General features: G+C 40.1%; 1 protein-coding gene across 3 annotated transcripts in view; it reads left to right on the top strand.

Annotated features, from left to right (window-relative positions):
- The window catches only part of TLN2 (talin 2), a 142,900-nt gene that overhangs the window by 43,991 nt on the left and 82,578 nt on the right, over positions 1 to 16,331 (top strand). For 2 of the 3 annotated variants that reach the window (XM_058033114.1, XM_058033115.1), the window contains 3 exons: positions 8,770 to 8,939; positions 13,059 to 13,156; positions 15,066 to 15,195. In XM_058033114.1, coding sequence (XP_057889097.1) covers positions 8,804 to 8,939; positions 13,059 to 13,156; positions 15,066 to 15,195 — 364 coding nt within the window. In that variant the 5' untranslated portion in view covers positions 8,770 to 8,803. The remainder of the gene's footprint in view (positions 1 to 8,769; positions 8,940 to 13,058; positions 13,157 to 15,065; positions 15,196 to 16,331) is intronic. The other variant, XM_058033116.1, reaches the window with a different exon arrangement.

Here is a 16,331-nt window from a genome sequence, read left to right on the forward strand (position 1 = left end):
TACTATTTTTGTAAACTGTTTTCCATCTTCATGACATGAAAATTGATAAAGAATGGTAATTTATTTTAAAAATTGTCTTAATCTCAGGTTGATACCAAATTGTGATAGGTTATGAGAAAAAAATTGTCTAGATAGTACTACAGTAGATGGAATAGAGACCTGAGTGTTTAAAGGGTAGAAACATAACTGAATTAATTATAATTTAGATTTAAGTAGTGCTTGGCTTTGTTCTGAATTCTCCAATAGGTATTGTCTGGCAAGAAATGTGCTAAAGTAGTGAACTTGCATGATGCTGAACTGTGATTTTAAGGTGCACTTCATTGTTCTATATGTGGCTGTGTGAACATAGAAGGGATTTTAGTGCATTCTGTGTTCTTGAACAGAGGAAAAATGGATTATCTTGCCTAAAGAGGAGCTGTGACTGGGACCCACTTTGCCATGCTTTCCCTAATATAAATGACAGTCAGTCTCCAAGCTGTCAACCTGGATTTTCACTAAATGAGTGAGCTCTTTACCAAGCCTCCTGCCTTTGAAATGGGCCTGCAAGAAATAAGTTTTCCAAGTCAGAAATCTCTTTGCCTTCATCTTGAATTTGTGAAGATTCTAGGTGAGGAGTTGGCTTATTGTGGAGATCATAGTTTGGTTGCCAGCATGCCAACCAGTTGTGTGAATCCCCCACATTTTCTTGGCTTACTTAAATAAGTGGAATGCTGGCTTGCTAAAACTACTATTGCATTCATTCAAATAACATTTTATAAATGTTGAATTTTTTTCTGCCTCACTTCCTGTTTAAGTGATCTGTTTTAAATAATTGAATTAATTGATTTTTTGGACAAATGGATCAAAAACCCACTGAGAGCAATTTCAGTGCCTGTTAAGTTTACCATTTCAGATGGAATCAATGAGAGCAGAAAACCACTCCCTATAAACCCCATTACAGGACTGGCAAAAAATTACTGTATTTGAGCCTCACTAATTTTCTTCTGTGTAGCAAAGCTGTTTTTGAAGACTTATCAACCCCATCTAATTCTGAATGGTGATGCTGATCAGAATTATCAGTGTGGATTTACTTCAGTGATTGCAGTAGCTGAGTGGATTTCATATCATTAAATAGTTCAAATTGTTTAACAAATTAGTAAGGTTGTTTATAAAGCCTGTAAGAAACTTGAGCAGCCTATTAGTTCCCTTCATGTTCCCTGAGGTGGATGATCAAGTAGATGTGTATGAGGTAACTGTTGACTGCTGTTCTCCTTGAAGAAAATAATTTAAAAGTTCCTGGGCAGCATCAGATGATGTTCAGGAGGGTGAAAGGAAAGCAAAAGAAGAATCCATATATGATTTACCATGACAGTTCATCTGGGACATTGCAATACTGTTTGTCTGCCAAAACATGTCAGTTAAAAAAGGAAGAAAAATGGAAAATGCAGAGTAATAGAGCACAGCAGGTGAACCCAAGCAGTCTTGTCCAAGTGTGTCATTAAATGACTCAGGGAAGAACTCCAGGGGATTTATTCCATCTGACTTTGTGGTGTCTCCCAAAAATGGCTGGTGGAGCTCTGAAGTTTGAGTGGTGGCTTCAGTTAATTCAATGGGGAGGAAAAAAAACATTAAATTGAGTGTGCTCATAGGTTGTAGATCTAGGCATAAAAGCTTTAAAATTGTCCTTCAAAATATTAGAGTATTTAAGCAATTGAAAATAGTGTGAATATACAGAACTGTTCTAGCCTGGATTTAACAGCCCATTTTCTAGTTCAACCTATTCTTAGATTTAGATATTTGAAACATTTCACCTAGATTCTGTGATTTAGAATCTAGGTGAAATATTTCAAATAGTCATATCTGCTGCTTTGCAAAATCAGTTTTCTATCAGCCAAACCTTTCCAAAGAATAGCAATTATTTTTAATCATAATTTCTTTTTCTTATCCTATAATTTACATAGGTACTACAGATTGGATAATATATTTGAAGCTGTATAAACATATAGAAATATATCCCACTGTAAGCAAGTTGCAGTGCTTGAGGTGGACCTAGATTAACCTTATAGGAGTTGAGTTTAAAAAAATAAAGCACCCCTCTAAAACCCAACAAACCCTTTAAAAGGAGGAAAAACACACCCACACCAAATAAAAATGTCTTCTATACATCAGATACCATTGTGGTAATAGTCTGTGCATATATTTATTCCTGTCTTCCCAAGGACTCTGGGGGAGGAACCTGGCCAAAGGATGTGATTCTCTTCTGGTTTCTACAGAAACTCATGCTTCTGGTTTTGCTTTTCTCTTGCAGTCTTCTTGCAAAATAGGAAAACAAAGTCTGGAAGGCCTCTTCAAAGACATGTCATTGAGTGCCGCAGTGCAGGCTCTTGCTGCTGAGCCTTGTGATTTCTGTGTTGCAGCTAGCTCCAGTCAAGCCCTTGGCTTATCTTATCTAAAAGCTGTTTCAGCTCTGTCTGGGACAGTGACATGCCTTCTGTAGTCCTTGTAATTCATACTTCCTTTTGAAGATTTATTCAAGCAAGTTAGTTTGCAAATATGCCTTTTGACTTAAAAAGCAAGCTGAAGTTCAATTGCTAATAAGCTGACTGTCCTGTAAACAACTCTTAATTAGACCCAAATATTTTGGTGTCTTACATAATTCTGCTTAAGGGAACTTCCTTGCTGGGCTCTTAGCAAAAGAGATGCTGTTGCTGAATGACTATAAAGCGTGGACTGAGAATGGTCTCTATTAATGCCATTAATTACAGCCTGCTCTCATAGTAACCTTTCAAAGCTTGTCCTGGTTCATCTTTGTTTTGCTGTGGGGATTTTTTTTCCAAGTAGTTTGTTTATAAAATTTAGTGCTGCATGCTACAGCTAAATGCAGCAATTTTTTCCTGAGATTCTTGAAGTTTTTTAAGGTAAAAAACTTACCAGCAGTTGTGGTGTGTGTATATACAGCCATAGTGGTTGAGCAGGGATTTTCTTAGGGCAGGGGGGGCATGTGAGAGTTCTTGAATTTTAATTGTCTGTGCGTACTTGCAAACAGAATAAACCGTGTTTGGTGCTGTACAGTGTTAAGTTCCCTGTATTCTAACCAGTGGAAGGAAGGGTTATGCTTTTTTGGTTGCTTGTTCAAACTTCCAGAGCTCTGATCAGCCCCCCAGACAGTGTGTGGTGTCTGAGGTTCTCAGGCTGCTTCTGCACCCTCCAAGTTGATCTGTTTGTACTTGCTGCCCATTTAGAACATCAGTTTTTCCTCTGCTGGTTTACTGCTCTTACCTTCTGCTCTAAGCTGACTAGAGGGAAACTGAGATATTGTTTTGTTTCCTTTCTGACCAGAAGAGATTCTAACCTTAATGACAAGACAACTTCCACTCCAGTGCTTGCAAATGTGATATTTGTGCATGAGTGATAGCTACCCCTGGAAGCACCTCACCACACAGCTCCCAGTGGAATGGCAACAGCCAGTGATGACATCTTCACAGTGTCTGGTCCAGCAAGGAGCTGATGGTGGCCTTGCTGTGACATGAGGGCATGCATTTCAATATACAACCCACAGGTGATGGCTTGGTTCCTGTACTGGAGAATCAGCTTAGTCTCAGAAATACTGTTAATTGCAGCCCTTAAGAGATTGTGGTGTAAATGAGTTACAAATTGACAGTGCTGGGGCACTGAAGGGAGGGCTCCGTGAAAGGTGTAGTGTCACCTCTTTTATGGTAAGAGCCAACACAGGTGCCACTGTGAGTTCAGAGTAAAATGGGTGTTGTTACTCTCTATGCCTGTCTCCCTGCCTTGTGGTTCCATTATGCTTGATTTTTGAAGGATGATGCTTTCATCTGCATTCATAATTTCGAAGTACACAAAGCTATCAGTTCAGCTGGGTTTGTACCTCAGAGTGCATTTTGCTCACCAGGGTCTTTGCAGGCACCAGTCCACGAAACAAGTATTTCCTGTGTACCATAGAATTAGATGTTCAGCCTCTGTGAACAACAGAAAATATCTGTCCTGTACTGCTGGTGCCCAGTGCCAGCAGGTAGTTGGTAGGAATACTGACAAGAGTAGAGGACTCGTGTTCCTTTGGATTTTGTTACAAAGTTAGTCTGGTATAAAAACACGTAGCTTTGCCTCTAGGAGCATGTACACATAGAGGCTTTGAGGCTGTGGCAGTCTCATGACCTAGATCTGTGTTTGCTCAAGCTTGAATGAACCAGTTAAGAAATATCTCCAGGGAGACAGACCTTTACTGAATCATGGCAGAGCTGTGCTTTAGCCACAGCACTGGCAGTGACAATTCTCTTTACCTGGCTGGGTGTGGTGAGTGTCTGGCATTGCCTTGGTGGCTGTTCCACCTTTGCTTGGTTGTGAAATACAGCTGGGTTTGGGCTGTGAGTTACCTCAGCTCACTTGGCAGGGATGGGAAATGCACGTGTCCTCATGGCACTGAGCTGACATTCTGCATTCTCTGTTTGCTTAGCTTTGCACTTCAGAGTATCCAGATAAAATCATGGCCTCATCAGCACAGACAGCATAGATATGAGGGTAGCAATGGTACAAATTAATCCAGGTGAGTGGGTAAATGATCAGGGAGGTCAGTGTGCACTATCTGGTCTCCCCTCTAAATCCCCCTTCTCCCTGCATCTTTATTTTGCTGTTTTACTTTATTTTATTTTATGCTTTTGGCTTGATGGTAGTTAATTCCTGTTGAAATTATGTGATGCAAACTTCTCTCCTTGTCAGTATTGGGAGAAACAGCAATTTTCCCTGTGCTACATGTGCTTTGAGAGGCCTTGTAAAATGCTTGTTGAGACAACTTTGGTGCCCCTTGCCTTGTCTGTCTCTGTGCAGAGCAGCTGGTGAGCTCAGTGCCATATTCTCAGAGCTGGACTCTCAGGTACAGTTGGGTTTCTTGGGAAACCTTTTCTGGAATTTCTGTAATTTTGGTTTTATCATGTTAGTTATCTCAGCAAGGCATTGTGGAATGGAGACCTGTGTTGTACATTACCTGAGCCTTACATTCAGAGTATTCATTTGATTTGTGAAATTTTCACTGTGTAGAGTTGGATCCTACACAGATTTAGTACTCTGTTAATGACAAAAAATCATGGAAGCTCTCTAATTAGGGCAAGTCTGAACCTCATCATATGTGTGTCATCCATCTCAATGCTTTTAATATTTTAACATAGATATATTCACAAACAGCAGACAAAACTCATTTTTGCATATTGTTACAGAAGGCTTTTTAAGGGGCTGGTTGGGAAAGCTGTTTGTGGGTGAAGCAGAAACGGAACAAGGAGGTTTGAGAGTAAATCCATGCAAAAACTGTTCATTTACTGTGGTAGCACAGACAGTGTGTACAAATTACTACTTAGTTAGAAAATACCCTTCCAGAAATTACTGCTGGAGCTGATGGAGGAAGAGGTGCAGTAGGATAGGAATAAATTCATTTGTTACTCAGCTTTGGCAGTCCTACCAGATGTTGGTTAGTTCTGTTTTGCTCCCCTTGAATGACACCAGGAGTAAAAGCAATTTTAAATTAATTTCCAGTGGAAATGAAGGGTGAGGGTGTTTTGGCATCAACTTTCTTCCTGTTAATTTGGGAACATTTCTCAAACAAATATGTTGGAGCTTTTGTTCAAAATATTAGTTTGTGACTTGCAGTAGGCAAGTTACAGATTTATTTCATAAAATACAACAGACTTAATATCTTTTTATATCTAATAGTAGACTTAATATATATTTTATATATAATAATAGACATAATATATTTTTATATATAATAATAGACTTAATATATTTATGTATATATAGAAGTGTTTCATCAAATAACTTTTTTTTGGTAATTAGTGTTCAGATTGTTTCGCTGTGTAATCACCCCTTAACCCAGAGGCACACGTTCCTCCCCCTGAAGTTACTTTTAACAACCTTATTGCTGCCTCATTCTTGCTTTACTGTTCAGTCCTTGATAACGTCTTGGGATGATATCTCATTGCTTTATATCTTATTATCTTGGATGATATGTGTTTGAAATCCTTGTGCTTGTTTGCTTTGTTGGTGAGGTATCTCTGAGAGCACACCAAGGCTGCTCATCTTCATTCAAGCACTGCTTAGAATTCTGTTTTGTTCAGATTTTCCAGAATGTGAGCCCTGTGATGGTTCAGCTCAAGGCTTTGACATGCACACTCTGATATGTATCTGCAGGCTCTGGCTTCTCTGAGTTACGCTCTGTGGCTTTTTTAAGAGCTCAAAGCTGCTGCTATTCCTCCAAAAGCTGTCATATTCATAATTTATTATTCCAGTCTCCCACCTTACAAGCACAGATTAGTCACAGTGTGATTTAGAAATTTCCTACTTTATTACTCACAGTACGAAGCAAGCTGTTCCATTTAAAATTTTCTTAATTTTCAGAATCCTTTCAAGTTTTGGTCAGCCATTCCACAGACAGAGTGATTCTGGGGGCACAGAGAGTCCATTGCTTGCACAGAGAAATATTTAAATGATGTGAATCAATGTATAGAAGATAAAGGGAATGTGGAAGATATTTCCCCCTTGTTTTTCTCTGTGATCTCAGCCCTTTTTCTTGACCAAGTTCTTAGATCTTTTGAGAAAGAACAGCTGTCCTGTTCTGGCTGTTACTCAGGAGATGGAAACTGCCTATCCCATTTATTACTGAAAGCCAAATGGAGAGATTTAGAGCCTGAGGATAATCTGGAGGAGGCAAATAAAAACCTTTCTCTTGAGTTTGAGAACATTCTATTGGAGGAAGCTGATCAGTCATGAGCTCTGTTTCAGATGAAGCATCCTTTGGTGTCTCTGAGACCAAGAACCCTGAGCTGAAGGAAACCAGACCACTGATATATTTAGGTCCTTCCTTCTTTGAATTGAATTTGACCCTGGAAAAAAAAAATAGGAGTGGTGGTGAGAGGAGACAGTAACAGGTTCCCAACTTGTATGAGTGCATTAAAGATATCAGGGATAAATTTGTATATATTATATAGGGAAGGGAAAAAACATTCTTCGGCAGCATGGAGAGCCTAAGTTGAAAACTTGTATGAGGGAGAAGCATCCAAAATGTAGAAATAGCAAAAAGAAAAACAAAAGTGGAGCAGCTTAGCTGTGGATGCTGTGGACTCCCATTTTATGGAGCTTTGTCAGAATGGATTAAATGAGCATCTGGCAGGGACAGCACGGGCATGCATCATTTTACAATGCAAGGCACTCTGCTAGGCTGCCTTGTGATGTTCTTTCTGACATGCATGTTTATGGTTTATGGGGTGCACCATCACAAAGTAAAAATACTAAAAAGCTGAAAACCTAAACAACGTCCTTTAAAAAGAACATTTTCTAAGACACAGGACCCCTGCTTGTTTTTGAAGTAGCCAGCAGAGCATTGTGTCACACTAACAGAGTACACCTTGCTGCTGGGAAGCCGTGGCCCTGTTGCCTTCACTGAAAGCTGCTGAGATGAATCCCATGGCTGGGGTGTCACTCTCAGTGACCTCTGGCACTTGAGAAGAACAGGAGTGAAGCTCCCTTCACATCAGGAGAAGAAGAGGTTGCCAAGAGCTGGATCTGAAGAAGGGCTGTGAGCAGGTTGAAGGCCTGTGGAGAAGAATCAGAGTGTGAGGAAACAAAGGAGAACCTCGTGGTGGGTGTTTGCTGCAGGGGAGCCACTGACACAGTGCTGGTCCTGCTGGGGCACTCCAGCCACCCCTGCAGCTGCTGGAGAAGCAGCACTGGGAGCCTGGGCAGTGCAGAGAGGGAACTTGTACAGCAGGGGATAAACATCCCTTCAGGGTGATGCTGTCCTGGGACCAGCAGGGATGCTGAGTTTGGAGGCAGGCTGGACTGGCAGCTCTGAGGGATGTGGTTCACATGAAGAGTAAATTCAGGCCCCTGAACTTGAGGAAAACAAGCTCCTAGCTCTTCAAGTTAGTCACTAAGATCCCTTAGGAAAGTCCTATTTAAAAACACACACATCAGTTTATGCAGAAATTATTTGGGCATTCTAGTGCATTCTGTATTTATGGAGAATGGATTTAAGTTCTGAAGAGTTCTTGGAGATGGTTGTGGAAAGTCTAGTGATGGAAGAGTGGTTTGGACTGTTAAAACAGCAAGGGAAGACACTGGAGACAAAACCCAGACTATCTACAAAATGAAACAATACAAAAAGCATCTGTAGCTTCCTGTTTCTGTAAAAAAATGCTGTCAGATTTGGTGTAGTTTTTAAATATAGCTGAAATGAAAAATAACTCATTCTCGAGGCTTTCTGTAGCTGTGCAACAGGCTAAAAACATCTAGCAGGTCTATGTGGAGACTTGAGAAAAACCACAGCACTATATTGCACATTTCAGAATCTTCAGGGAGGAGTAGTTATGTGCTAAGAAAATCCTACTTTTGATGAAGTAGTTATTTTAAGCTGTTGGTTACAAGCTGGTCTAGATGATCTAATAAAAATGTGCGGAGAGAAAAAGATATATAAGAAAAGGTAAATATGTTGCCAATATACCCAGTAAGTGTGTTGGCTTTTTATGCACCATTTTAACCTTTCTCAAAGAACGTATGAACATTTAGTATGCGTCCACAAGTTTTTGAAAAATGAATTTCCATTACACCAAGAAAAACACGTGTTTTGGCCAGTTTCTACCTTAATGATCCTAACGAGCCTTTATATAGAAGTGCAATTGAATAAATGCAATTTCACTGAACTAGTTTCACTCGTTTAATGAAAAGCTGATTATATTAAAGCATTAAACGACAAACTGAGCCACAACACCGCTCCTCCTTTTCCAGGTGCTTCAGTAGGGGCTTGCAGAGGCCGGGCGCCATGGTGGCCCTGTCGCTGAAGATCTGCGTGCGGCAGTGCAATGTGGTGAAGACGATGCAGTTCGAGCCCTCCACGGCCGTGTACGACGCGTGCCGCGTGATCCGCGAGCGCGTGCCCGAGGCGCAGACTGGCCAGGGTGAGCTCCCCTCTTCCCCCTGCCCGCTCCTCTTCCACTGAATTGGAAATGGACACCAACCCCGAGGGGGGGTTTTGGCGTTTGTCCTGTTTCTCCGTTTGTTTCTTGTGCTGGAGAGTGTTGAATTTGCAGGCAGCCCTGACGTGGGGAAAGATGAGAATCTTGACTCCCCGTTTCAGAAGGCAGATTTACTATTTTATGAGCGACTGAGGGAGCTGGGGTTGTTTAGCCCAGAGAAAAGGAGACTCAGGGGCGACCTCATCGCTCTCTACAGCTTCCTGAAGGGTGGCTGTGGTGAGCTGGGGTCAGCCTCTTTCTCCAGGCAACAACAGATAGAACAAGAGGACACAGTCTCAAGCAGCGTCAAGCGAGATGTAAGTTAGAATTAAGAAGGAAATACTTCACAGAAAGAGTGGTCAGATACTGGAATCATCTACCCAGTGAGGTGGTGGAGTCATCATCCCTCGAAGAATTCAAAAAAAGACTGGATGTGGCACTTGCTGCCATGATCTAGTTGAACAGTTAGAACATCGGCTGGACTTGATGATCTTATAGGTCTCTTCCAGCCTTGAACTTCTGTGATTCTGTGATTCTGTGATATATATTATATTAAAAGAAAATGATATATTAAAACAGTACTAAAAGAAGAGAAGAAATTATTTCATCAAAAGGCTAGCAAGGAGTAGAAAAGAATGGAATGATAATAAAATCCTATGACTGACCAGACAGTCCGAGCCAGCTGACTGTAACTGGCCATTAATTAGAAACAACCACACGAGACCAATCACAGATGCACCTGTTGCATTCCACAGCAGCAGATAATCAATGTTTACATTTCATTCCTGAGGCCTCTCAGCTTCTCAGGAGAAAAAGATCGTAGCAAAAGGATTTTTCATCAAATATGTCCATGACAGGAGATTTTGGTTTGGTTTTTTTTTGGTTTTTTTTTTTTGTTTGTTTGTTTGTTTTTGTTTTTATTTATTTAAGTTGTAGGGTTCTGGAGTGAAAGGAAACAAGTGCAAACAGATTTTAAGGGACCAAAAGTTGTTGTCAAAACCCAAAACATTCCTCTGACTGCCCTAGAAGACTCAAAACCCTAGCAAAGAGCTCAAGGACCTTTGCACAAAGTCAAAGACACCTGCACCTTTAATTTTAACCCATAGAAACAATTACCAACTTTATGTGAAGATTTACAAGCCACAATAGTTTAAGTAAAATGATAGCTAACTTGTCACAAAATCAAAAAGTAAAATTTTAAAGTTTTTAAAATAGAAGTTCAAAAAGCAAAATAAAAAAATCTAAACATATCCTTTCTTCTTGTACTCCATCTTCTGCTGTAATAGTGACACTTCTAAATTAAAGACAAACTGTCTAACATAAATAAGTATTAAAAAGTTATTCTAAATAAAGTACACATAGTTTCTAGTATAAAAAACTAACACCACCCCTAAAGCAGTCAGTGTGCCTCAACCCAATCTGCAAAACAAACCTCAACAAGTCAAAACCAGAATGTATTAAATAAAAATATAAACAACTTTAAAAACCAAAGCTTAAAAATCTTGACTTCTTCTTCAGTCACAAAACTAAAGAAAAAAACCAACTCTTTAATACCTCAAAAGCCATTTCAGCAACACAAACCCAAGATTGGCATCCCTGGGTGGGCACAACCCTTTGAGCTCTTTGGTAGGGTTTTGAGTCTTCTAGGGCAGTCAGAGGAATGTTTTGGGCCTTGACAGTTATTTTTCTTCCTTTTGTCCTGACAAAGGTTTTCCTACAATGGATGTTTTTAGATTTCTTAAATAAATATCTGGTTTGCCTTAAAGGTGAGAAATTGCTCTCCTGCTTGAAGAGCATTTTTTGTTTGGTATTGCCTACTTAAAGCAATGTTTCTGGCAATGTGTTCTAAGAAAATCTGTGCAGAGTTATTTTATGCCTCAGCAAAGGAAGCAGTGACACGAATTACAAAAGAATGGCTTGGTACCTCCAAAATGTGCAAAGAGAAATGTTTGAAACTGGTTAATGACTGAAATCACCCTGCTGTGCATATCATAGTTACCACAGTGCTACATGTTAATCAAATGTAACTCTCTGTACCTATTGAGCAAATTAGGTAAATATAGACTGGTAAACACCATGGACAAAAGATCTGGTTTTAACATGACCAAAGTTGTAAAAAAATTCAGATACTTCAAAGCCCTTTGGTGCTGCATTGTATATAATGCCACCAGAATGTAATTCTTAAAGCAGGTTGTTTATTGAGGCTTAAGCTCTCAAACTTTACAGCCATTTTCAAAAGTATTGTTAGGAAAACTTATTAGTAATGGACTTTATTACTATGACTGAGAATTTTGCTGTACTTTGCAGGAGTCCTTTGGAAGTCTAGTCCCAGAGCTTCAGTTTTCAGATAAAAGTTGTGCATTTTTACCATGCTGGTCTCTCAAGGCAGTGATTGTAGACAGCTGTTGAATTTGGAGAAGTTGATAAATATCCCTGAACATCATGAACCTCAGAGAAAAGCCAAGGAATTCTCAGATTTTATAGTAGGGCTTTTCCTTTGCTTATGATTGCAGTGCACTTGGAGTCTTCACTAAAAGATTGAGTGATGAACAGGAATGTTTCCAACACATCCTTTCCCTTTCTTGGTGGTGTTAAAGTGTGTGTTTGCCTGCTAGTTCAGGAGACAGCTGTACAGTTGACAAACTGGATGTGCACAATAAAAAATGTCCTTATGGCTGTCAGCTGTGCACATTCATTTCCCTCTCCCACAGCCTGGTCCCAGCACAAAGCTGGCCACGATTTCCATGTGCACTTGCACAGCTCCTGCTGTTTCATTTCCAGGTGCAGGCAGCACCAACGAGTGTCAGAGCACTCTGTGCTTCCCTGGTGCTGCTGTGCTCTGGGCACTTGGTCTGCTTCTAAAGGTCACAACCTATTTATAGGCAGAGATTCTCAAATCTTACAGAAGTGGTTATGTATTGAATCTGTATCATAAATATCCCTGTATGGACAGATCACTTGACCTTTCAGGGGAGTTTCTAATTAAGGCCAGCAGGGAAAGTTTTTCATCTCACTTGGTTGTTTATGGAAGGATTCTTCCTTTTAAATTGGGTCTCTGTAAGTCAGTTGCACTTCTATCAGTTATGTTTAAGGTCTTTTGTATAATTGCATAAATAATCATGTGTTCAAGGTAAATGCTGTTAAATGTAAATTATTGCTATGCATGGTATTTAAGAATGAAATATTATCCAAAAATTGTAGGTATTTTTACATGGCTTTCTGGCCATGAGAAAGGGAATTAGCTTAACCTGCAGAGCTGCCAACAGAGCAGGCTCAGCTGCTGAATGGTTGGTTGTTTGTGAAGTGGAATCTGCATTGGTTCTTCATGCATATGGATAGGCCTCAAATTAACAGTCATGATGCCTCAGTTGATATATCTGGAGTTTAGGCCTTAAATTAACAGTCATGATGCCTCATTTTGTGTATCTGGAGTTCAGTCTTTTAAACCTAAGCCTGGTTTTGTGTGTCAATGAAAATTTTATCATTTACTTCTGAAAGAATCAATTGACATTCAAAAGATTCAAGTTTTTGCTGTGTTTGCCATGGATATAATTCTAGAAGTCTTGTATATTTTTAAAAAGCTAAACCTGAATCATCTACCCAAAAGATTCCCAAGTTTATAATAAACTCATTTTGTGGAGGGTTGAAAGCAAACTGTGTTTTGAAAATAGAGCTGCTGCCTGAAATAGTACACTGTGGTTAAGGCCAAACTTGCTTGTATTTTTGGTTAGTCAATTCCAAAGCAGGACCTGTGAGCATTTAAAACAGGTTGTCTCAAAAAAAGTAGTTATAAATATAATACACAGAAATGTGACATGTGAGGATGTGATGACACAGTGAGGCTTTTTTCCAAGCCTTCTGTAAAGCCTAATGTACCCTGCTATCTGCTGCTAAACTGAATTTTTCATGAAGCACAGAAAAATATTCAATCCAAGTTTACTAAGAATGGAAGGTGAGTGTAATGTAGGCTTAACCCTGAATCTGATTAGCCCTGAATTAAACCATGTTGGCTTTCTTAGGTTTGATATTTTTCAATGTGTCTCTGTCTGTTCTGTCCCACAGCCTCTGACTATGGATTGTTCTTGTCAGATGATGACCCCCGGAAAGGGATCTGGCTGGAGGCTGGCAGGACCCTGGATTACTACATGCTGAGGAATGGGGTATGGTGCAGTTACTACATGCTGAGGAATGGGGTATGGTGCAGTTACTACATGCTCAGAATGGGTATGGTGCAGTTACTACACGCTGAGGAATGGGGTATGGTGCAGTTACTACATGCTCAGAATGGGTATGGTGCAGTTACTACATGCTGAGGAATGGGGTATGGTGCAGTTACTACATACTCAGAATGGGTATGGTGCAGTTACTACATGCTCAGAATGGGTATGGTGCAGTTACTACATGCTGAGGAATGGGTATGGTGCAGTTACTACATGCTCAGAATGGGTATGGTGCAGTTACTACATGCTGAGGAATGGGGTATGGTGCAGTTACTACATGCTCAGAATGGGTATGGTGCAGTTACTACATACTCAGAATGGGTATGGTGCAGTTACTACATGCTCAGAAATGGGTATGGTGCAGTTACTACATACTCGGAATGGGTATGGTGCAGTTACTACATGCTCAGAATGGGTATGGTGCAGTTACTACATGCTGAGGAATGGGGTATGGTGCAGTTACTACATGCTGAGGAATGGGGTATGGTGCAGTTACTACATGCTCAGAATGGGTATGGTGCAGTTACTACATGCTGAGGAATGGGGTATGGTGCAGTTACTACATACTCAGAATGGGTATGGTGCAGTTACTACATGCTGAGGAATGGGTATGGTGCAGTTACTACATGCTCAGAAATGGGTATGGTGCAGTTACTACATACTCGGAATGGGTATGGTGCAGTTACTACATGCTCAGAATGGGTATGGTGCAGTTACTACATGCTGAGGAATGGGGTATGGTGCAGTTACTACATACTCAGAATGGGTATGGTGCAGTTACTACATGCTGGGGAATGGGGTATGGTGCAGTTACTACATGCTGAGGAATGGGTATGGTGCAGTTACTACATGCTCAGAATGGGTATGGTGCAGTTACTACATGCTGAGGAATGGGGTATGGTGCAGTTACTACATGCTCAGAATTGGTATGGTGCAGTTACTACATACTCAGAATGGGTATGGTGCAGTTACTACATGCTCAGAAATGGGTATGGTGCAGTTACTACATGCTGAGGAATGGGTATGGTGCAGTTACTACATGCTCAGAATGGGTATGGTGCAGTTACTACATGCTGAGGAATGGGTATGGTGCAGTTACTACATGCTGAGGAATGGATATGGTGCAGTTACTACATACTCAGAATGGGTATGGTGCAGTTACTACATGCTGAGGAATGGATATGGTGCAGTTACTACATACTCAGAATGGGTATGGTGCAGTTACTACATGCTGAGGAATCAGGTATGGTGCAAGGCTCTTGCTTCTATATTTTTAGAGATCTTGTTTCCTAAACAAGAAGAATATTCAGCAAGAAGAATGTTCAGCATTTGGAGGGCTGGGAGGGTCTGAGTCTGTTCTGAACTCGACCTGCTCCTTTCCTTGCTGTGCCTCAGAGCTCAGTTTGCTCCTGCACTCAGGTTGTGACTGTGAGCTGCTGTGGTCAGCAGTGTCTTCAGAGAATGATTAACAGGGAGCTGACAAGTAACTTTGGTTATATCCTCTGTATTTGCTGTGACCTTGTGTTAGAGGTGGTTTCTTGTGTCCTGGAGGTGGTGAGGTCCCACTGGCTCCTGTTCTGGCCAGCTTGCTGCAGCCACAGCACTGCAGTCCTCCTGAAATGCTGGAGTACACTGCACAGCACAAGAGCAATCCTTGAAAAATGACATTGCCAGATCTAGAAGCAGTCACTGCTCAAGTTTATTAAATGAGTACCTTTGCCTATAGTGTCACAAAGGAAAAATCCAGCTTGGAGGGTGGGGAGGGAATCCTGTTTTAGGCATCTAAGGTAGTGCTTTGGCTTGTGGTGGCTTCCAGAAGCATTTAGAAACAGTTGTGTTTGCTTCCTAGGATATATTGGAGTACAAAAAGAAACAGAGACCTCAGAAAATCCGGATGCTGGATGGTTCAGTGAAAACAGTCATGGTGGATGACTCTAAAACAGTGGGTGAATTGCTGGTTACCATTTGCAGCAGGATAGGTAAGGTTTTAGGACCCACATGCTTAAGAATGTTTTCTTCTGTCATATTTAAATTTTGATTGTTAGGATGTTATGTGGCTAGAAATCAGCATACATGTGAAAAATTTACATTTGTTTTAAGTTACTACTTACCAAACACTTACTTGAAACCTGTTATCCAGGTTTTATCAAAGTCTGTAGAGAGTCAGCTGTATCCTTAGACTTCAGGATTTAGCAGTTGAAGGCACAAAGTTATCCAACAGTACAGGTACCAATTTTTTGTTGTACATTACATTTATTCTTGCTATGAGATAAGGGTTTAGAACTGAATTTATACTCAGTGTTAATTGGATAAAAGAGGAACATTGCTGACCTTGAAACGTGCCCAAGCTTAGGACTTTGTGTTGTTATGATTGAGTTGATCACAGAATTGTATCATTTATAAAAATACACACAGAAGCCATCCAGAGCAGCTGGTCAAAAATGTGTGATATTGCTTATAGTCTGTCTCAATACGTAGCTAAGTAGACATTTTTTAAAACAAATTTGTATTTAATACATGTACTATAAGTATGCATCCAACATGGATTGATTTAAGTCTTAAAACTGCTTAAAATCTCATTTAGAGCTCAAGCAGCCTTAATTTGATTTATATTACTTTACTTGGAAAGGGAATCATGTATTTCAGCTTTGAGGTTTTGTATGTTGGATTCTCATGTGCTGTAACTAGTTTACCTCAAAAACTAGTTTGATTTGTTTTCATGAATGTGGTCATGTAGGTGAGCATTTAATTTGCTGTCTGGTATATCATAAACATGCTTTCCTAAACAGTACAGAAAAATCAAACAGAACAAAGAAATTGGAACAACTTAGCATATATGCTAAATGTTTTGAACTGATTTTTGATTCAGTTTCATATAAAATTCACAGGAAGAGTTGAGTCATAACACTTTAAACAAAAAAAATCATGAATTTCACATGGTTTCTGTTCCTCAGTTGGCTCTGCCACATTGCTTTTACATCACAGGCAAGCTGAAATTACTGAGTCCTCAGGAAGCAATTGTAGGCATCCATGAATTGAAATTTGCTATAGCCTGTCCCCATTTTTGAATTTACAATTATTTTACATTCCATCATGTTTTTAAACTGGCAACTTC

This window comes from Melospiza georgiana, chromosome 13 (genome assembly GCF_028018845.1).
Source record: "Melospiza georgiana isolate bMelGeo1 chromosome 13, bMelGeo1.pri, whole genome shotgun sequence".
Taxonomy (NCBI): Eukaryota; Metazoa; Chordata; class Aves; order Passeriformes; family Passerellidae; genus Melospiza; species Melospiza georgiana.